The sequence below is a fragment of the Condylura cristata genome, unplaced genomic scaffold, assembly GCF_000260355.1.
Source record: "Condylura cristata isolate star-nosed mole 26May11 unplaced genomic scaffold, ConCri1.0 scaffold00013, whole genome shotgun sequence".
Classification (NCBI taxonomy): domain Eukaryota; kingdom Metazoa; phylum Chordata; class Mammalia; order Eulipotyphla; family Talpidae; genus Condylura; species Condylura cristata.
The window spans coordinates 30939258-30964217 of NW_004567114.1; the positions used below are offsets into that span (position 1 = coordinate 30939258).

The window sequence follows — 24960 nt, forward strand, 5'->3', positions numbered from 1 at the left end:
AAAAAAAAACAACTCTAAGTAAGTTCTGCATCTACTCACTTAGTTATGTGGTTTTTTGGTGTTATTTATATCTAAAACAAAAGCCCTATTGGCAAAAGCCATGAGTTTTTTTATTCTTTCCACCCACTATTTCTGAAATAATTCTACTTACTATAAATATCTGAATATATTTATGAAAAACTTGGAGGGAAAATCACATTATATCAATGCAAGATAGCATTTTTGTTGCTGTTGTTTATTTTGAACATTTCAGTCATAAACTCAGGAGATATATGGGTTTTGGAGGCTTCTCCCTCAAATCGCATTTGCCTTTTCATTAGCACTTACCTACACTCCCCTACCGCTACCCCAACACACTCAGAAACACCCTCCCCATACTTTGTCCCACCAGTGTCACTTTCTACTGTTATTATATGACAGCTGTTCTCAGCACTCCTCAGCTTTTAACAAAAATTCTAAAAGTAAATTTTGCCAAAGTCAGTAATTACTGTAAGAGTGAATTCTTTTAAAATTCTTTTAAAATAGGCATGAGGTACCAAAGGTACTGTCTTGAATCTAGTTGAAAACATAGAAACACATATAAAGTGAAAAATGTCTGTGAGGTTTATCATTATTTAATGTCTTAAGTGAACATTAATTCTTGAACAAGTTATACTATCTGTTCTACTATGTTTTTAAAGTCTTTCATTCAACTGCATAAGCCTATGACCTCCACGATGACCTCTACAAAAGCAGTTGTGCACTTTACTGTGGTGCAAATCCTCACAGACAAGTTGAACCTGTTCTTTTTGGCACTGAGCCCTTGTGCTGAACACACAGCTGAGATTTATTATAAAAGGGAACTAAGGAGCATTATTGCACAACATTTATCCTCCACATATAACCAAGTATAATCTCTTACAACCTTTGAGAGCTCTTAAATAAACATATCTTCTTTTAATTGCACAAAGAGTTTCTTATTTGTCACCAATCGTAGCATATTGAGATTCATTTCACATTAGGAAAAAAACTAACACACAAGTTTTTATACTCAAAATTAAGATTGTCTCTTAATATTTATTCAAAAGTAGTAATACTTTTCATACTCAAATGTAGGACAATTACCTTGCTGTCTTTAACAAGGTCAATGCAATGAACTAATTAATAAACATCTATTTTTCAAGGGTCTATCAGTTTAGAAAAATCTTCCCACAGCATTCTTACAGGTCTTTCAAAATCATTTCAGAGAAAACATTAACTTTAACTTTTACATTGTTTTGTGTCTTCTTTTTAATTCTCTTTCTAATAGGTGCTTTCAAAACACTGTCCACCCTAAACAATTTTAACATGGGCTCTGATACACAAGACCGCTATGGTTACTTCCTCAATTTTTTTTTCCCCACCACCAGCCCCTACTCCCACTTCCTTGAAACCACTGTTCTTTCTCTTTCAATTTTCTTATTCTGGATATTTTTGCATAAATGGAATCATATTATATTGATTTTTTTATTTTATTATTTTTTATAACAGTTTATTTTTACATCATTTTGTACTTTTTTTTTTTCATCTCAATTGTAATCCCCGCAGGTTTCCCATCACCAAGTCACCCGTGTGCCATCACCATAGTCCCATGGGTTACTTCCTCAATTTAACAGATCTGATACCCTAGGGGTAGGAGGAATTTCATGAATTCTAAAAAGTATCTCTTATAATAGAAATTAGCCAAACATAAAAGAAACTAAAATATGTTGACTCAGGTGACTAGTTCCTTGCTCTAAATTCTTCTGATTTTTTCATTACTATTAAGTGTACCAACATTTGAAAATGCATATCAACCTTTAATAAGGGTTTTGGAGAGTAACACTGTTTAATGCGTATAGTTTCATTTTATAAGATGAAGACTATGGAAGTTGATGGTAGTGATAGCTGCACACTGAATATATTTACTATTGAACTAAACACTTAAAATGATTAAGGTGACATATTTTGTGTGCATTTTATCTAAATAAAAACTGTAAAAATTTTTAAATATTGACTTCTGAACTTATTTTTTAATGCTAAAAAAAGCATCTAACAATACATTTTTAGGAATTAGAACTCAAACAAAACACAAATAAATAAATCATACCAAATACATTTTGTAAAGATATTTTCTTACTCATCATTAAAACAGAAAACATTTTTCGTCAAGTATGTACTTTCAGAAAAAACTAATTGGCATTACATCTTTAAATAGATATAACTAGCATGCAAAAAATTACTAACCAATTTTACTCATATTAGTAACCTATGCCACATGAGGTGACATAAAAAGTGATGAGAATAACTATAAAACATGAATCAAACATGTAAAAATGCTTCAGGACCTGTGCTTGCACTTTGTTAGAACTATGATCTTACATTATGTCAACACTGGTAGTATTTTTTAAATGCTTAAGCCTTCTAATTCATTTTGAAATGCATGTGCTTCAAGATTTCCATAACATCAAAACTACTCATGATGAAGTCATAACTATAATTAAAAATAACATCCAAAGAACCCATAGTTGGGATGTCAAGCAGGTTAACCTCCAAATAACTTAAAGCAGCTGTAAGAACAATCTCAGTCCCCATTTTGGTTCTTGACACAACAACAGTTTTCCTATCTATATTTCTTCTTTCTAGCAAGAATATAAGTATATGTTCTATATGCCAATAACTCCTATTTTTAAAAAAAAACACTTAGAAAGGTTCCCTCAGAAAAATACAATGTTAAGAAGCACAGACTTTGGAGTTTAAAGAATCAAATCCCTGCTCTATCTTGAGCAACATTTTTTAAACAAACCTCACTTTCACTTATAAAATTATAGGCCAGAATAAAAATATACTTAAAGGACACAGCAGAGTATAATGTCCACAGAACGTTACCAATAGCTTTTTGATTATTACTGTATCAATATCTTCTTCAGTAAGAAGGAAAAATATTTTGTGCCATTTCCAGTCTCCGGTTCACTACCAGTAGATAAAATCACCAAAAGCAATTGCAATCATCAACACAGGAAAAGTAATCTTTCAAAAGACTGTAAAAGTTAAAATTCAAAACAACTTCTTACAGAAACAAAACTTTGGATAATGGTACAATCTTAGGCTAAGGATATATAGTTTTATATATAAGGATATATAAAACACATTGTCTTTAATTTAGCCTAGAACCTGGGAGTAAAACAAAAGAGAAAAAGAAAGGCTTCTCTTTCCTGGGTGTAACCTTGTCCTTTGGGAACATTTTAAAATTTCTGAAATTTTACTTATTTCCCACGTTACACACCTATACAGCAAAAAGTACTTTTCCCAGGCATTATATGTCCCCACAACACTGTAACACTAAGCACCTAATTGAAAACACTCCACTGGAGCATACTGACTCCCAATGTGCTCCCTGGTCTTAAAGTCACCAACCTGCATATACCACAATCAAAACTTCCTGGTATCACTTAAGGTGTTAGGAGGAAAGAAATTACATTGCATGATTTTGCTTAGTGGACATCTGGTTTTTATTTGGATCATTATTGCTATAAAACGAACATTTGTAAAACACTTTTTCTGGAACAAATGGAAAGCAAAAGAATTGCCCCCTTAAAATAAAGGCTAAGAAATGGTCACTGAATATTTTGTAACTTGCTTAATGCTTCTGAATTTTTAATTCTGGTCTATATTCATTTTATATTTTCCATATACAAAAAACAGATTCTTAAAAAGTATTAACATTTTCAATGATTCAAAGTAACATAAAGGAATTCCATGATGAGAATGGGAGTGGTACAGAAGTCCTAGGTAAAATTTGACTATCTATAAATAATGATATTCAGAGAATCTCAGAAGTAAACAAGATATAAAAGATTGGCTATAGTCTTACTAGTTGTTGCACTTTGTAATCCCTTCCTTCCATGTCTCTAGTCTACAGTTTTACACCTCAGAGTTTACAAAATTAAAGCACCAAAATAAAATTCTACATATCAAGACATATCAGGTAACTCCTGCAAACCATATTATTTGCCTTACAAAAATTGAACTAGAACTTCTTTACCTTCCTTGTCTCGTAAGGCTTTCTAGAATACATTGATTCTTACTGAAAAGAGATGCTGTTCCTAAGAAAATGTAGCATCACCATGGTAATACAAAATATAAACTTATGAAACTTCTTTAACTGCAATATTTTTGTATCAAGAAAGCACCAGATTGTTTCTCAACTACATTGAGTTTACACAGTGTTTTGACTTAATCTGCACTCTTAGTTTTTACTTCCAATTATTTAACAATGGGCAATTTAATGTGTATTTTGTCATATATTCACCAATCAATAACTGCATGACAAAAATTCCCATAAGATACGAACCCAATAAAGAATGCAACTACTTTTAGGGTTCCTGTTACTTGTAAAATGAAATTAATCATCAAGCCATTTTACTTTTTAGTAGACTATCACTATTTCCTATGAGCCTATTTACAACTTAGAACAGATCATTCTCCCCTTATGTTAAAACTGCTTAAAATTTGGAAAACTCTACACTCAATTCTAACCTTACTGTTTAGTTACTTACTTAATCACTATCTACCACTGTTTTAGGTCCTTCACTTAAACATTTTAAGTATTACGTTATTTATATAGAATCTGACAGATTAAATCTTGAAACTAGCTTCTCTTTATAATTAACAGTATCTAACAAGATCATTCAGACTTTTCCCTAAGTATTTTCACTTTATTTCATTCACACATACACCACACATTGAAAGATACATTCCAATGAATAAGGTTTATATTATTCCAAATGAATATAGTTATCTACCCAATTCCCAAAAGCATTAACTGGTAAGTGCCAGAATTTCAGTTGACTAACGTTAAAACCCTTCACTACACATGACTGTCACATTGCTGTCTTGCCCATCTCTGTAAAAAGGCAAGAAGAAAGGTCCCTTGGTTATGCCATTATGTAGAATGACAGGAGGCTGCCCCATTACTTCTCATTCTCAATTCAAATGATTCACCTGGAAACAATGCAAGTTGCTACTATATAGAACACAGAGGAAATAGCTTAATACAATTTGATAAAACATACAACTTAGATAAAACTATTAACAGTGAAAAGGTATGTAACATTATTTACCACTCATGGATAAGAGTTCTTACACTAGCAATAAGGAATACAATTATGGGCCTGTTGTCTTTTAAATATAAATCAATAATAGAGAAATAAGAAAACTTACAGAGCCACATCACTATCAATAATCATCATTTAAGAAATTATATACCAGAGTAATCTAGGAGCTTCTAGCATTGATAATATGGTTGGTTCAAGGTCTAACATTATTTCCTATGTCAAATTATTTTTCCTGTTTTCATTTCTATCTCCTACTTTACATGCTTAAATAAAGAGACACTCTTGCATAATGGAAAAAGAATTAAACTGAAGAATCTGAAGGAGCACACTCATGCTGGTTTCTATTTTCCTGTTGGGCTTAAGCAAATATATCAGAAAAAGGGGAAAAGGGTAAGATTAGTGATATTCATGAAACATGTTTACATACATATGCATTCAATGTATAAAATATTCCTCAATCAAAAGGTCTACCAACATAATTACAGACACAGAAATATAGAACCACAAGCATTTTAAAACCACTCATTATGTTGACTTTCTGCACATTCTGAAATATTAATTCTCATTAATAACATTCACTTTTAGATCAGAATATAATTTAATAGAATAGTTAGGAAGTTTTAAATGAATGCCATTTATTTGTATTAACACTGTTCAATTTAAATTTATGTTTGGGACCCTCCAAATATAATGAAAAAGTATGTTTTGAAAGAAGGTGCAGTTATTTATGTTATAGGGAGAAAAAAGCCCTAGAAATGACATGTTCAAGCAGCAGAATCTACAATTGTGATTATATTACCTAAATAATTTGTTATTTTTCAAAAATAGCATGTAAGAAGTCAGTAATTCTCAATGTGCAAAGTATTTCCATGTGCTTAACAAAAAAACTGTCCAAAAGAAATAATGCTTACAGACTTTTTGTATTTTTATTTCTCTGCCATCTGTTTTAGTCTTTTTTGTTTCTTGGTCCCACTCACCTTCTTTCTTTCCATTGCCTGACTGTTCTCATAGTCACACTTTCAAAACAATAAGGCAGCAAAATTAGACACCCAGTTGGGAACTCTACTCCCAGATGTCACTTGACAATGACATAGTCCAGAGCTGAGTATTTATGAACATAAACGCTAAAGAACCAATATATGCCTCAGTGCAAATACTAAATACATATTACGGTATCTTTAAAGCTTTTCCTAAAGATAATCACCCAATGTTCATCAAGGGAAGAATATACTAAGATAATATATTGCTTAAGAAAATGTAATACCTTTGATTACTATCTTAGTTTTAGTCATGTATTTTGCCTGATTTATATATGTGTGTGTGTTTGCATGTATGTGTATAAATATATGTATGTGTATACATATTTATACATGTATGGGTAAAAATATATGCATATATGTACATATCTACATACTAGGCATATATTATATGCCCATACTAGGCATAAAATATTATATATTTTTATATAAAAATCTCATGAAGCAGGACAAAACTTGAAATCAACAGTATAGAATGCCACAACCTCAAATTAAACTAAAGCACTATGAACATTTCTCACTAGAAAAGATGCTTTAATAGCCCCTCTTCATGCAGGTATTACTGAATTACAGTCATATAAAACTTGAAAACTAAAGCAAATATAAAAAGATAAGTTATGGCTACACATTTTTAAAACACAATGAGAACTTATGGAACTTTCTTTTAAAACTCCGCTTTTTATAATATAGTACAAAAGGGGGTGACAAAATTAGGAAAACTAAAACCCTAGCAGGCCCTACAGATGCAGAAAAACAGACAAAAAGAAAATTATGAAAGTAGCAATAAATATAAGGGAAACTCAACCCCTAACAACTGACTCCCATCTGAAACCACAGAAATAAGAAGTTTTGGGGTGAAGACAAATACTGTCAATCAAGAATTCTATACCCAATTAACATATCTACTAAAACAGACAAAATAAAGACATACCCAGGTAAATAATGCTGAATAATCTACTGCTAACAGATGTACACTATGTGTATTTTTATAAAACAAGTTAAATGGAAGTAGAAATGAGTTGCCAATAGCAACTCAAATTCTTGGAAAGAAAGACACTAAAAAGGTAAGAATATAGGTAAATATAAAAACCTCAATGAAAATATTTCTTCTTTTGTTTTCTGATTTTTAAAAATAACTGCAAAATATGGTAAAACTAAATGGTTGGATTTAGAACAAAATGTATAGAAAATAGCACACAATGGGAAAAAGAAATGAAGCTATTCTAGATCAAAGATTCTATATCACTGATACTGAATTAGCATGAAAATGAAGAAACTTTAAATTTGTAAGACTCATGGTGTGATTCAACATCAACTACCAAAAAGTAATTCAAAACTATGCATAAATTAAAATAGGGATTAAAATGTACACCAAAAAAAATGTCCATTTAACATAAAAGGCAATAAGTTATAGAGGAATAAAATGAACCACAGGATATATACAGAAAACAAAAATTAAAATAGCTGATATAAATCAAACTATGTCAACAACTACATTAAATGAGTTAAATACACTAATAAACAAAAATGCAATGATTATCGGCTTGGAAAAAACAGGATCAAACTATATGCTCTCTACATGAGTCACATTTAGAATAAAAACATAAAGAGACTGGGCCAAAAATGTGAAAAGAAATTTTACAATGATAAAAGAGTCAGTTCATGAGAAAAACTTAACAATTATAAACATATACACATCTTAAGAAAGGAGCCCAAAATTACATGAAATAAACACAGATGAAAGAAAAAGATGATTCAACAATAGTTACACATTTCAATACAACTATCTCAAAAACTGATAGACAAGCTAGAAAGAAAATGAATAGGTTATGACATAATTAACACTAACACTCTACCCAGCACAGAATATACATTACTAGTTTCAAGTGCACATAAAACACCTCACAACAAAAACTATATTGGGTTATAAAACAATTTTAAATAAATTTAAAAGGACTAGACTCATGTAATGCATGTTATCCAACAAAAGCAAACTTAAATAAGAAAGCAACAGCAAAAGAAAATTCAGCAAATCCACAAATAATTGGAAAATAGCAGCATGGTTCTAAATAACTCATGGCCAAAAAGGAAAGTGTAACATAAATCAGAATAGAAACTGTATAAAAATTGTAAAATAATATGTTAGTACAGCTAAAGCAGTACAAAGGGATTTATAGCTTTAAATTGCCAAGTTAGAAAAAAAAATCTTAACAAGTAACCCAAACTCCATGTTAAAAAAACTAGAAAAAAAGAATACAATAAGCAGAAGGAAAAGAAATAAAATAGAAATCAGAAAAAATTTTTAAAAAGTGAAACAAAGTGATTCTCTGAAAAGTTCAACAAAATTTCCAGTTAGCTTAACCAAAACCATGGGAAAAACAGAATACACAAACTACCAAACTAAGAAATAAAAACAGGACCAGACATCATGCCTAATACTATGAAATTCAACTTACATGAAACTGACCAATGTCCAAGAAGAGTTAAATTACTGAAGAAAAAGAGAAAACAAAAGTGGAAGGAGAAAGGAAGAACATGTGAAGGAAAGAGAAAGTTTCAGAAAATAAAGGTCCAAATGGACCTATACCAAGTAAAGGAATGAAAGTGTTACTTGTAAATCTCCCCACTAAGAAATGCCAAAGTCAGAGGCTTCACTAGTGATAACTATCAAACCTTTAAAGGTGGATAATACCAATTTTTCACAAACTCTTCTAGAAAACAAAGAAGGAATATTTTCCAACTTACTATAAGAGATCAGTATCAGGTATTTATACTAATACCAACTTGATACTAAAGTCAGAAAGAAAGGATAACGTGTACATAATGGATGATACAGAAAATGTTATAATAAATTACATAACTTGTGCTTTGAATGACTATAAATTGCTTAATTGCATATAGGAAATGTACTAAAAAGGCAACTTTATAGAGACAGAAAGCAGATGAGTGGGAGTGAAAATTAACTACATACATATATAGATGTTAAAACACCATTACCAAAGGTATAGCAAGCCAAAGGAGAAAAGAAAGTATTTTCCATCATGTGCACAAAATAAACCTAAATGTGTTAAGTTTATGTATATCATACACAAAAATTAATCTGATAGATTAAGGACCAATATGTAAAAGCAAAATTAATAAAGCTTCTAAAAAGATGACTATCTCTGTGTGTCTAGGAAAGTAAATGTTCTTTATATAGGATATATAAAGAAAAAAACTTTAAAACAAATCCATATACTGGAGTTCACCAAAATTTAATACTTCAATTCATCAAGAGATGACATTAAGAAAATGAAGAAGCGAGCTATAGAGCAGCAGAAAATTTTCATAAAACAATTATCTAAAAAACATTTTTAAATCTTTTACAAATCAATAATACTAGGACAAATACACCAAATTTTAAATGTACAAATTTTGAAGAGCCATCACAGAGATAAAAAAAATAAATGAACAAATGAAAACTGCTGAAAGTTATTAGTTTAAGAAAATGACTTAAAATTATGAGTTACTATGAAATACCCACCAAAATGGCTGAAATTACAAAAGTTGATATATCTCCATAATGACAAAAAGTGGAGCAAGATTAATTCTCATGGTATTGGTATATATCCTAATCAACCACCATGACAAAAAGAACATTTTCTTATAAAATTGAACTTAAAAACTACCCTATGCAAGCAATTGCACTCATATTTAACTAAGAGAATTTAAAACATGGGTTCACAAAATAGCTTACATAATAAATTTCATAACCACTTTATTATATCAGATGTTACAAAGAGTTCAAGTATTTACTAAGAAAAGAATCACAAAACAAAGTGATGTATTCAAACAAATAGAATACTACACAGCAATAAAAACTATTTCTGGATATAGAATCAACATGAGTAAACTTCAAAATGTTGAGCTGCTTCTGCATATAACCATCTTACAATAATAAAGATTGGACTGATAAACCACTCACCACTCTAAATAACTAGAAAACTGAAAAGAAAATATGTAAGAATCAATGGCTTTTTATAGAATGATTCCAAAACAGTACAGCACTATGATCCCCAAGGGAAAAGAAACAAATTAGGTGAGTCTTATATTGCCCCAGCTTATTGCATGAAGGTCATGACACATTAGAAGAGGCATTAAAACAAAGCCTGGGAGTTAAGGAAACTAGTAATATGTCAAGGCTGCCAGGACAGTTATAATTTGCAGGGCAGATTACCAGACAGACAAATGATGCACAGAGAAAAAAATTCTAAAGTAGGAGTTAGCTTTAGAATAAACATAAAAAATCAGCCTTTATGTAAAGGGCTGATAAATATTTTAGGCTTTATAAATCATACCATCTTTGTCATAACTACTCAACTCTGCCATTAAAACATCAAAGGAGACAAAGACAATACCTACATGAACAAGTATGGCTATGTTCCAATAAAACTTTAGTTACAATAACAGGTGTTAGGCGGGATTTGGTTTTCAAACTGTAATTTATCCACCTCTGCTCTAGAGATCTGCAGAATGAGGTCCTTAACTGTTGCCTGGATAATGCTATGCACTGTGAGAGTGCAAAATACTCAAGGCCAAGACAATAATCTGAAATGCGATAGGTCAGACAATTCCCAAAGCTCACACAGGACCAGAATATTTCATAATCTCAAAAATGGTGAAAGGACTTCTTAATATACAGGGGTCAGATATAGTCTTCAATATGGCCACCTTGAAAGTAGAGCTAAATCAGTCTAATGTTAAAGTCTATTGTTGCATAATAAAAAAAAAAAAATCTTTAAAAGCAATCCTTGCGAGAGCTATTAGATTACTGTATCCCCAAGCAAAGTCTGAAAATATTTAATAGAATAATGTAATTACTAGGTTTCAAAAGCAAGGCAGAAACATATGATCCATACCAGTAAAGAAAAAAAAAATCAACAAAAGCAGAAATCAGAGATGATACAATTACCAGGCAAGGACATTAAAACAGCTATAATAAATATATGATCAAGAATGTAAAGAAAAAAACATGGTGAGAAAAGCAGTGGAAAATATGAGTAATACCCAACTGTAATATTTAGAGATTTAAAATATATACCTGCTGGAATGACAAATATAACAAGTGGGATAAACAGCTTATTAAGACACCAGAATAGTAAAAACTAGTGAACTTGAAGGCACAGCAATAGTAGCAACCTAAAGCATAAAGAAAATGTGACTAGAAAAAAAAATCACAAAACACTGATAAAGTGTCTCATAATATTTATCTGTTATAAAAATCCTAGAGGAGGCCCTCCATAGTAGCTCAACAGGTTAAAGTACAGCACTATGAAGCGATCAGCAGCCATATGAGTTCATTCACATATGAGTTCGATTCCAGGCCAGAGAGGTGACTCACATGGTGTAGCAGACCTCTCCTGCCCGCTGCTCCCCTCAACAGTGTATTTCCTCAATCTATTCTACTCCCTACTTTGTCTCTGGTGAATCCTCTCTCTCTCACACACACACACACCCTGTGCCTCTGGCCTATATTCCAGTTCTTCTGTCTCTGGTGAATCCTCTCTCTCTCTCTCTCTCTCTCTCACACACACACACACACACACACACACACACACACACACACACACACACACCCTGTGCCTCTGGCCAGTTCTTCTATGCATCAATTAAAAAATCTTTTAAAAAAATAAATAAAATCCTAGAGTAAGATAGGAGAAAGCAAGAAAAAAATGTAAAGATATGATGGTCAATTTTTTCCAAATTTGAAGGCAAATTTAAATCCAATCATATCAGTAATTACTTAAAACAATAAGTAAAAGCATTGTCACTTTTAGTGAAAAGCAAGCTCCAATTGCCAATGTATTTAAGAAAGCAACTCATACCATAAAAATTATCAAATTTAAAAAGGTAGAGTAGTGGCCCTCCTTGGTGGCGCAGCGGGTTAAAGCACAGCACTAAGAAGTCAAAGCCACTTCCCCATGAGTTCGATCCCCGCCTGCCCCGGAGGTGACCACATGGTGTGGCAGACCTCTCCTGACCCGCCCGCTGCTCCCCTCAGCAGTGTACTTCGTTGATCTGCCTGTTCTGCTCCCCACTCTGTCTCTGGTGAATCCTCTCACCTTCCGCATCTCTGGCCTGTACCCCAGTTCTGTATGAATAAATAAATCTTTAAAAAAAAAAAAAAAAGGTAGAGTAGTTATATTAGTACTAGAAACAAAGAATATTACCAAGAATACAGAGAGATGATTTCTATTAACAAAAAGGTCAAAGTAAAAAGAGTACATAATAATTGGCCCTCCCTGGTGGCGCAGCAGGTTAAAGCACAGCACTGAGAATCTAAAGCCGCTTCCGCATGAGTTCGATTCCCGCCTGCCCCGGAGGTGACCACATGGTGTGGCAGACCTCTCCTGACCCGCCCGCTGCTTCCCTCAGCAGTGTACTTCGTCGATCTGCCTGTTCTGTTCCCCACTCTGTCTCTGGTGAAGCCTCTCACCGCCCCTGAGCCTCTGGCCTGTACCCCAGTTCTGTATGCACAAATAAATAAATCTTTAAAAAAAAAAAAAAAGAGTACATAATAATCCTACATGTCTCTACAACCTCCCCCCCAAAAAAAGTTTAAAAAAACAAATGGTGCAAATTATTATTACTGTTCTCTCAAAATATTAGTAAGAAAATAGAAGACTTAACAATATTGATAAACTTGTCTAATTTACATCCACAGAACTTTCTACCCAAGAGAAGAATAAAAACTCTTTCAAGTTCACAAAAACATTCCTCCAAACAGACCAAACTCTCAGAAAGATAAATCTTTATCACAAAGCTAAATATGTGTGAAATTATACAAAGTATATTGTCTCACTATAAAGTAATTAAATTAGAAATAAAATACAAAAAAGGTATTTGAGACTGGATTAAAAAAGATGTGGTACGACTGCACAATGGAATATTACTCAGCAATCAAAAATAAACACATGCATTTTGCAGCAATATGGATAGAGCTGGAAGGGATCATGCTTAGTAAAATAAGCCAGAAAGAAAAGTAAAAATACCAGATTGTCTTACTCACAGCAGGAACATAAAGGATCAGGTGAGAAAACAATAATAATATTGAACAACTATACCAGAGACATTTTAGGGAGTGGAGTGGGGAATGGGGAGAGAAGAAGTGCACTGGACTATGGTGATAGCACATGAGTTATGTGGTGATGGGAAGCCCACGGGGATTACAACTGAGATGGAAAAAGGCACAAAATAATGTAAAAGTAAACTATCATATTATTTTTTTAAAAAAGTATTTGAAAAACTGAAAATAATTGGAAATTAAACAGATTTGTAAATGACTCATTAAGCAAAAAAAATAACAAAATTCCACAATAATTTGAATACATGAAAATAAAAACAAAACTTTGATGGTCACATGATTGCACGCTATACTCTCCAAGTGCAGATGCATATGAAACCAGTTTCAGCTCTTACATTGTAACAACCTCCATCCAGAAATGCAATAAAGTTATGACTTTGACTGGTTACCTATAACCAATGGCTAAGTGCAGCAGGAATAAGAAGGCAATTCCGTACTTTGAAGTTGCAAGATGCCTCTGCCAAAAAGCTTTGTCACAGGCACTCCCAATTGCCTTGCCTAACTTTCCGTAAAAATATACTGTAGCCTGGGCCCTCCCTGGTGGCGCAGCGGGTTAAAGCGCAGCACTAAGAAGGCAAAGCCACTTCCGCATGAGTTCGATCCCCGCCTGCCCCGGAGGTGACCACATGGCGTGGCAGACCTCTCCTGGCCCGCCCACTGCTCCCCTCAGCAGTGTAATTAGTAGATCTTGCCTGTTCTGCTCCCCACTCTGTCTCTGGTGAATCCTCTCACCCTCCGCATCTCTGGCCTGTACCCCAGTTCTGTATGAATAAATAAAAAAAATATATATACTGTAGCCTGAGACAATTCTAGCCTACCCCTGTTCATTCTTCACTTGGAGTCAGACTTACATCACAATCTACTGAGAGCCTCCTATCAATCCTCATTTTCTATCACAGGCATTTTCCCTAACACATTTCTTGCACATTTAAATCCATCTTGGTAAATGCTTTTTAGAGGACTTAATCAAAATAACATGTCAAAACGCATGAGATGCAACTTCAGCAACTGTTTCAAGAACAACAATTACAAAAAATCATCAAGATTTCAAATCAATAATCTTAAATTTCTATGATTAAAAACTAGAAAAGCAATCTTATTATTCCCCACCTTAGAAGAATGAAGGGGAAAAAAAAACAGAAATAAAGCAAAATAAAAACTTAAGTTAATCAAGAAAACTGATAAAATTCTACCCAGACAGATAAGGGGAAAAATTGCTACTAATATCTGGAATGAAAGAGGGAACAATATTGGATTATCCTACAGGAATCTCTTAGTATCCTCCTTTGCTTGGTAGTTTCAACACTTACACTCTTGATCTCTGCAGCCATATTATGAAGCTCCTTGCTTTAATTATAAGACTGCTGAAAGACTTTGGTCCTTGTGAGAAAATGTGATCAAGTAAAATCTTCCAAGAATTATGAACCCTATGCCACACTGAGAGCAAAGTAGTGTCTAGTTGGGAGTGCTAAGACTTCCACTGCAGCATCTAGGAGAGGCTCTGGAAAGGACAAGCATAAGAAAACAGCAGTAGGTTCATAGTTCTACCAGTGGTGGATAGCGATGAGTCTACAGATGCATTTTTGGTAAAACTGAGAAAGATTTATAGCACAGAAAAATGCTAAAGGAGGAGGGGTAATGACAAAATAAGAATGTACTAGAGGCTATCCACCAATTGTGTATGTTTTAAAAAGTCAGAGACTGTTCAAATATAACTTACCATAACCTCTAGTTTTCAAATTCAGTTACACCAACAGGAGGTGTGAAAAATTATATTAAAGCATAAAAGGAATGTGTGGTGGAAATAAATTGGAAAAGAACAAAATAAGAAGCAAAATTACATAGGAATCATATAACAAAAACAGTCAAAAAAAGAAAAAGCTAGCAGTATTTCCTACTATCACTCCTCTATAATAATAACCCTACAAATATTACTAGAAGAACAGCAACATGAAAACCAGTGTTAACTCAAGACAATACTTCATGGGGCCTGATAAAATTACAAAGGAAAAATAAATGTTTAGCTAAAAATTAAAGTATCACATTGACAATCACTGCAGGAATTATTTGGTCATGGACAAGTGCAGATGTAGCTGATTAAGAATCCCAAACACTTACTACAGCCAGGCTTCGCAGGAAATACTGAATCACAGTACTAAGCAAACACACACACACACACAAAGTGAATTTATTTCAGCATTTGTAAAGATCAATATTAATATAACAGATTATTAATAAAAAGCTCTCAGACATCAGAAAAAATATCTGTATTTGAATTTCATCCATGAACTCTTAAGAATTTTTTATTTATTTTTACATCATTGATCATTTTAAAACAATTTTTACTTTCCTCCCTCAAGTGTAGCCCCATAGAATTTCCTCCCCCAATTTGCCTTGTACACCATCACCACAGATTCCTGAGCTCTTGCAACCCTCCTTCAGATTCTTTTGACCCTACAGGCTAAGACTTTGCTTTTAATTGCATTTGATAACCTGTGAAATTTCATCAGAAGAATATTCCTACCTTAAGTGATGAATTTTGCTAAATTCACGCTTCCCATGCTATTTCTCCCAGTGTTCCCAAGTAGCTTTTTTATGCCTTCTTTCTTCCCTTCCACCCTTCTTGAAAACTTAGTTCCAGTATTCAAAGCACTAACATGATTTACTTACTTTGGATTCCTTGGCACAAAGCCTCACTATACTTAAATATCAACATCCTATAGTCAATTTACATATGTAAATTTCACATCCCACTTAGAAAATCAATTTCTGATCAACAAAAACCATTCAGGTACAGAGTACTAGTAAATATGTAGAACATGCCACACTTCCTTGAGTATAAATCTCAGTTCCCATTTAACAGAATAATGAGTTTGGGCTACTATTTAATCTGAGTCATTGTATTTCCTCATAAATAGTTAATACCACTATCAACAATTCAGGAAAGTTGTGATGATTACACAAAATAATGTTCAGAAAAAGCATGAAAAACATCTTTCTCCTTTTCCCACTTGACAAAACTCAATATCTGCAATACCAAGAGCTAATTTTATCATGATCAATGTGTCTTCCACTGATTCCATATTATAATTTAGTTAGTAAATCTGTAGATTAGCTTTAGCTGGTATTTAATAACACAAACCAGTAACAAATGGGGTTAAAAAAAAAAAAGACTTGTCTATTGGGCTTATTTATCCAAAGAACTGGGTTTTGGTTCCACTGATCTTTTAAACTGCTTTTTTGATTTTTACTTCATTACTTCCATTCTAATCTTTGTTATTGTCTTCCTTAAAGTGGATTTTTATTTCATTTGTTCTTTTTCTAGTTCTTTAAATTATAAGGTTAGGTTATTTGAGATCTTTCTTGCTTTTTGATATAGATTTGTACTGGTATATAGTTCCCACTTACTACTGTTTTTGCTATGCTCCATAATATCTGGTAGTTTGTGTCTTATTTATGTTCTACTCAGATATTTCTCCTTTTTTTTCCTCATTAATACAATAGTAATTGTATTGGTAATTCAGTAGCATGTTGTTCAGTCTCCACCTATTTGAGGTTTTACCTCAAAATAGATATTATAATAATAATATAACATCTGGTACTGGAAAAACTGGGAAGCTTACATGCAAAAAAATGAAACTAGATCACTACCTCACTCCGTTCACAAAAATCAACTCGAAGTGGATTAAAGACCTAGACATAAGAACGGAAACCATAAAATACCTGGAAACAAAGATAGGTCAAACACTACACGACATACACTTCAGCAACATCTTTAAAGATAGAGCACCCAATGCCACAATAGTGAAGGCAAGGTTAAATAGACGGGACTACATCAAGTTAAAGACCTTCTGTACAGCAAAAGACATTATGAGAAACAGACAGCCCACTAATTGGGAAAAAAAATTCTCACACAAAACCAGTGATAAAGGATTGATCACAAAAATATACGGAGAACTGACGTAAAAAAAAAATAAATAACTCCATCAAAAAATGGGCAGAAGAGCTAAAAAGACACTTCTCCAAAGAGGAAATGCAGATGGCCAACAAATATATGAAAAAATGTTCAACATCACTTGTAATAAGGGAGATGCAAATTAAAACCACAATGAGATACCACTCACCCCAGTGAGAATGGCACATCTTCAAACAACTAGCAACAACAAATGTTGGCAACGATGTGGAGAAAAAGGAACTCTCCTGCACTGCTGGTGGGAATGCAAACTAGCAGAACCATTATGGAAAACTGTTTGGAGGTTCCTCAAACTGCTTAAAATGGAGCTTCCCTACGACCCAGCAATCTCACTCCTAGGTATCTGCCCAAAAGACACAAAAACACTGATTGAAAAAGATACCTGCACCCCCATGTTTACTGCTGCTTTATTTATAATTGGAAAAGCATGGAAGCAGCCCAAATGCCCAAAAGTAGATGACTGGATTAAAAAGATGTGGTACATATATACAATGGAATAGTACTCAGCAACCAAAAAAAAAGAAACACATGTCTTTTGCAGCAACTTGGATGGAGCTGGAAAAGATCATGCTTAGTGAGATAAACCAGAAAGAGAAAGAAAAATACCAGATGGTTTCACTCATAACAGCAGTATAATGGACCAGGCTAGAAAATAATAAAAATAATGAACAGCTATACACCAGAGACATTTTGTGGGGGTGGAGTTTGTGAGGGTGGAGTGGGGAATGGGATCAAAAATGGGGAAGGGAAGTGCACGGCACTATGGTGATGGCACACAGGTGACTTGGTGATATGAAACCCATGGGGAATACAATTGAGATGAAAAAAAAATTGTATAAAATGATGTAAAAATAAACTATTATATCATAAAAAATAAATAAAAAATAATATAACATCTTACGTAATGTTCACCCTTCTCTTGTTACCATTGTTAGGTGGAAGTCTATTTTCTCAGTTAAAAGTATGCCTCTTTCAGGCCCTCTCTGGTGGCGCAGCGGGTTAAAGCACAGCACAAAGAAGCTTAAACCACTTCCCCATGAGTTCGATCCCCGCCTGCCCCAGAGGAGATCCACATGGCGCGGCAGACCTCTCCTGGCCCGCCCGCTGCTCCCCTCAGCAGTGTAATTAGTAGATCTTGCCTGTTCTGCTCCCCACTCTGTCTCTGGTGAATCCTCTCACCCTCCGCATCTCTGGCCTGTACCCCAGTTCTGTACGAATAAATAAATCTTTAAAAAAAAAAAGTATGCCTCTTTCACCTCTCTTGAGCTACCAACTTTACCAATGAGAAAACAAACTCAGAATATCAAAGTATTATCATATCGACAGATACACTTAGCAAGTGATAAAGCTGGGGCTTAATTCCAATGTAAATAAATCTATTCGTGCACATTTCTTTTCTTCTATGGTATACTGCCTTTTAACTAAAAAGTTTTGATATTCCCTAGTGCTTTTCTTTCTATTATCCGCAGATATGTTAATTCTTTGTACATGTGTAAGTTAAAAAAATTATCATGAATACCTTCTATTGTTTCAGGTAAAAATCCCTCTGCCTGAAAGATGCTAGAATCTAACAGCTAACATATAAATGAGAAAAAACTTTGGTAACACTTAAAAAGGAGCTGAGTGGGCAGTTGTGAGAAGAAACATGGATTACCTGAGTATCTCACAATAACAAATAATTCTATTGTTTCCACTTGTCCCTTGGATTATCACTGTCATTTACTTCTCATATATAAACATGTGTGTATAAATGTGTAATGTATTTATACACACAAGCAAACATAGCCGAATACACTTGCTATTATTTGAAACAAACTAATATTTATTAGGTTAAGATCAAGAAGTTCTAGTTTTACCTTCCCTTATTCTTTTCTCTGATGCTTTTCCTTTATGTAAATCTGATTTTCTGACATATTATTTTCATTGCCTCTAAAAATTTCTCTTCTTCTTCTTGCTAGAATGAGCTACAGGCAAAAATTCCTTCAATTTTTGTCTTATTATCTTTATTTATCAACTTTTAAAGTGTAATTTTGCAGGATACATTGTTCTATTTTGTGACTTTCTTAACACCTTAATTTCACTCTACTCTTCTTGCTTACAATGTTTCTAAGAAGCCAAATATAATTTTTATCTTTGTTTCTCCAAGGTCTCCAGGATTTTTTATTTCTGATTGTCAATAATTTCAAAAAATATGCCTGGTGTAATTTTTTGACATTTATCCTACATAGCGTTCTCCTATCTTCCTGTATCTTCAGTTTGGCATCTGATGTTAATGTGGGGGAAATTCTTGGTTGTTACTGTTTTAAATGTATTTTCTTTTCCTTTTTCTCTTTTCTTCTGTTATTCCCATTATGCATATTACACCTTTTCTCATTGGGCACACAGTCCTTGCATATTTTGCTAGGTTTTTTGCCAGTATTTTTTCCCCATTGGTTTAAGTTTTCAAGGATTTTACCGATATATTATCTAATTCAAAGATTATTTATTCAACCACATCTAATGCACTAACAAATTCATCAGAGGAATTCATTTGCCACTGTTTATTTTTTATTTTCAATCTCTAGCATTTTTTTTGTTTATGAATCAGTTTTTACATAGTTTACTTTATCCATTAAAGTCTTCAACACATAAATCACAGCTTTTTTATACTCCCTATCTGACCATTCCAACATCCCTATCATATCTGAGCCTGGTTCTGATGCTAGTTTATCTCTTGCAACTGTGTTTTCTGCCCTTTAATATATCTTGTAAGTTTTGTTTGATTGCCAGGCATGATATACTGGGTAAAGGGTAATGCTTTAAAGTAGGCCTTTGATAACATGGTGGTAAGGGGTTTGGGGTGATGGAGAGTTTTTGTATTCCTCTTTTTAGGTCTCAATCTATAAACTTTACACATGTTTCGCAGTCCATCCCCAACCCCTCAGGTAAGGCAAGATGACTAGAGTAGACTATACTGTTTGTTTTCCATTTCCTGTGAAAGGTCTAAATGACTAGAATTGGGCATTTCGCTTCCCCCATAATAAGTTATGGAAAAATTCCAACAGGTTAGGACTTCTAGCCTATTTCGCTTAAGGATAAGCCTTCTTAAGAGTGGAATGGCCTACTATAATCAAAAACGCTCCACTTTTCTCCCATCCTCTGCCAGAAACACAAAATGATTTTTCTCTGATATTCACTGAACCTAGTAGCAAGAGACAACTCACAAAGTATGGAGGTTTTTGGATGACTAGTTTCCCTGTAGTGTGTAACTGTTAGAATTGGCGACACTCAGTCCCCAAAAGTTGACAATTCCTATTCAGGTTTTCCTTACCAAGCACTAATTACTTCCTAACAATGTACAAAATTGAGAGGAGGTGATTTTCCTTATTCTTTTTTGGTCTGTTTCAATGGCAAAGATTTTTCCTCATGACCATTCCCCATAGATCTAAGAAAAACCAGTAAGCTTTGTAGTCAGTTTTCATTTGTTATTGGAATGGAGCAACAAATTCCAAACTTCTTACACGTCATATGAGAACTCAAAAGTCTGAATTTTCTTTTAAGAAACATTTTCCTGTACTGTAAATTTAAAATTTTATGTAGAATAAGAAAATAAATCCTAAACCCAATATTACATGCAATGAAATTATGCTATATAGTTTGCAAATTATTTATTACTCTTCACTTTCACTAACAATGCACATACTCATATTTCTAGATAGCTAGCCTAGATTGACACTGTTTCTATTCTCCTTAGCCTTTTAGTGAATCTGTAAAATCAACACCAGATTATAGGCATAATCCTTGAAATGTGTCTTTCAAACAAGCAACTAAATATATAGTTTACCATTTTGATGCCTGTAGAAAATGTCACTGGTTTTACAGGTTTAGGCTTCTCTAGTTGCAATTCCAATTGGGCAGATCTATCTTTGTGTTGAGCCAAAAGCAGAGCAACTGGGAGATCAGAACTCTCCTGTAAGAAAAGTTAAAATACAATATGAAAGTTATAAAGGAAAGCTGAAAGAGCAACAAATCTTTTATTTTAAATTATTCTTTGCCATAAGCATTTGATGTCAACCTAAACATCCACTTTCTGGAGAATACAAAAAATTTTACATTCTGTAATAGGAAAAGGCTGTTTTAAACTCATAAACCAAAATAACCTGTAAAAAGGTATTTTTATAAATCCACATTAAAGACAATGTAATAGGCTCTCATTTCATCTAGCAAAGCCCAGCCGTACTTACTAAAATAAAATAAATTAGAGGATAATCACAGAAAGAGTAGTAAAAAGTACTAACTTAGATCAGATGTTTATCTAGGACTTCTTTTTACCAGTGAAATCAAGCCAGTTTGAAATTGTTTCCCATTAGATTTCACCTGAGGCTGTTTGGAAATAATCTTTGTTCTGTTTTTTACAAGGGGACTATTGTTAGGTATAACCAAAAGTAAATTTCTTGTCTCATTTACTGACTTATTTTCAGAAATTAAAACTACCTTTTTTTTTAATAAAACTGATGGTAGCCATTTCAATATTTTCTATTGATACTAAATCAGGACCTCTATAACACAAATATTCATAAATATATAAATAATACAAGCAAATTACTTATTCTTATATGTAGACTGTTGTTTATCCTATTTAACATGAAGTTCTCTTACAAATTTGACGTGTATAGAGCTCAGATCTAAACTAAATGATATCCAGATTTTTTACTTTCTGAGTTGTCAGTTAAACAAGAACACAGAAACATGTGTAGAGGGAGGTCAAGACATAAGGAGATCACATTCTCTCTTACACACACGCGCGCGCATGTAAATGAACATGTATGTAAAGAAAAATGAAGTGATAAACACATTTCTATCTTCTATAGTAAGGTTCATAATCTTCAAATGGCCTTCAGTTTTTTTTTTAATAATAAGTACAAAATTTCTGAGAAATTATATTGCTAACCTTTCACAGTATAAAAGTAAATATATAGAAGAATCCAATTTTCTTTCCAAATGTAACAACTTTTATGCACAAATGTGGCTAATTATTATATTTTAATAAATTGTTTTAAGGTTGAAGTACAGAAATAATACAAGTAACAATCAATTTAGCAAAGAGAACTGTCCTGGAAAAAGGCTTTATAAAAGAGATGACTTACAAAAGCAGTGCTACAAATATTAATATTTTTTAAAAGTAAATATAAGAACACAAATTTTATTTATAAAATATAACCTTACAAAGGAGCAAAATCACTATAACCTGGCTTTAGCAATAAAGAAGAGTTTGAATGAAAAACACTGAGACTATACTTGAATACCTTTCATACTCTACAACAAAACATTAGTATACACTACTGAAAGCTGTGAATTTCTGTAGATACTCAAGATTTACATTAAGAATTTTATAATTAGGCCTTCCCTGGTGGCACAGCAGCTTAAAGCACAGCAGTAAGAAGCTAAAGCCACTTCTGCATGAGTTCAATCCCCAGCCCTGGAGGTGACCCACATGGCACCACAGACCTCTCCTGACCCACCTGCTGCTCCACTCAGCAGTGTACTTCAGCAGTGGGCCTGTTCTGCTCTCCACTCTGTCTCTGCAAATCCTCTCACCACCCCTGCACCTCTGGCCTGTACCCCCATTCTGTATGCATAAATAAATAAATCTTTTTTGTAAAATTATAATTAAATGTAAAAATGAAAGGACTATTTAAATGACCTGTGGTCTAAAATATCTTTTAAAACCTATTTTCTTTTGATATCTGGAAACTAATAGAAGAAAAATTAATTTCCTTTGCAAAAATGTTAAAACATTGCTTCCCAAATTAAACTCTAAGTGAATCCAAATATTCCTCCATAGTTGACATTTATTCTGAACAGTAAAGTTTCCTGTGTAAAATCAAGTCAATTGCTCACTTCAAAAAAGTGGCTAAGGGCCTGTTTTAATCCTCATTTCATTTTCACATAAAAGGATATAAATATTCAAAAGTCTTGGCTAAACAACTAAAATTTAATAAAAACAAATGTTCCAGGCACCTAACACTAATTTTGACACTAAGGCACACAATTTATTTCAAATCTGACTTATGCCAATGTGCCGCTCAAAACTTTAGAAGAAATATTTGTAAATGTTAAAGTAGATTTAAGCATAGCTGAAACATTTAAAAGGAGAGAAAGAGAGAGAGAGATTTGGGAAATAAACTGTGTGAAACACACATACTCCCTGGAATACATAACCTGCAGGTTCAGTCTTTCAAGTTATTTCATTCTTCTTAGTTTTCCATTTTTAATGTGAAAGTTTCCCTAACCTACATTAATTGCCTAAAGGTATACTGCTTCATACTTAAAGAAATTTAATAAGACTGCCTATAATACTCATTAAAAGTTTACAATGACCATTTTTAAAAGATTATTTTAACTGACTTTAAGTAAGCCATCTGGCAAACAATATTTCTAATAAAAGTCTGCTACTGTGTTTGACAACAATATTAGCTCATACAAAATTTAAGACATTAACTGATAAAAATTTCAAAATCTTCCAAACTGTTAAAACACTGAATTTACAGACAGAATTAAATAGATTTTTTTAACAACATTATGATAAATGCTGTCATAAAAGGCCGTTAACATTAAAATCTTGTCACATATATTATAATAATGTCAATGCCTTTTAAGAGGTTAAAAAGTGACTTTTAGCACAAGGATCAAGCCAAAAATAGAAATTCTAAGTAGTACTTGTTGCTGTTATTAAATCCAGAATTTTAAGATTGATACTTCCAAACATATTTACAAATGTCAATATTTTTAAGTAAAATCTAACACATGAACTTATATAGGAAAAAGATACTTTTTACTTTTTAAGAAATTACTTTTTAAGAAATCAGGAAGATAAAAGGAAATTTAATTAGCACTTTCAAATTAATAAAAGCTAAATGTATGCTAAGATTTAAAAAAAAAATAAATTTTAATAAATATTCATAAATTAAAATAACAAAGTACTTTTAAAAATAAATTAAAAAATGGAAACCAGAAATTCAACCTGCAGTGGTATTCTAAACCAATCTGTTGTGATTAATTGTTCTAATGAGTACAGTAAATTGCTAAGGATTATTTAACCACTATGTTACATGATCTAAAAGTAAAAAAAAAAAGTATGTGCAGTAATGACTTGCAGGTGAGGAAAACAGGAAATGGGGGGTTGGGGGGTTTCCTCACAAAAACCAATATTAACTCCAGATTATACACAATGTACAACACTGGCAATTTCACATCTTGCTTCATGCCCCAATGAAGTAAAGGAGTGCTTCATGCCAACAGTAATTAGGTGAGGCAGCAAAATAGAACTTTTCAAGACTAAAAGATGCAAGAATATTTGCTATGCAAAGCTAGCTAACCTCAAAATAAAATATATAAACCTTGATGTTAAATGGAATGTTTTTTACATATATTTTTCTTTTTCCCTCAATTCTCTATTTGGAATTAATGTATAGAGACATATCATCAAAGAAAACTGTACTCCTCTTTGTATAAAATAATGTGAAAAAGAACCTTTTAAGAATTATAACATCAATGCTTACTTGTTGATTCTTTTAAGTTTTCAATTTCTCATAAAAATGTCTACAAAAAATGTAAAATATGACATGGATCATTTCAACTGTTAAAGTCATACCTGCTACTTAATGATTTCAAGAAAAATTAATATAATTTCCTAAGGAAAACCCATTATCCTACTTTATATGCAGTTGTCCT

General features: G+C 32.7%; 1 protein-coding gene across 1 annotated transcript in view; it reads right to left on the reverse strand.

The window, feature by feature from the left end:
- MNAT1 (MNAT CDK-activating kinase assembly factor 1) overlaps positions 1–24960 on the reverse strand; it is a 142630-nt gene that overhangs the window by 55602 nt on the left and 62068 nt on the right. Inside the window, exon 6 of the mRNA XM_004681810.1 lies at positions 21071–21196. Within this exon, the coding sequence (XP_004681867.1) occupies positions 21071–21196 (126 nt within the window). The remainder of the gene's footprint in view (positions 1–21070; positions 21197–24960) is intronic.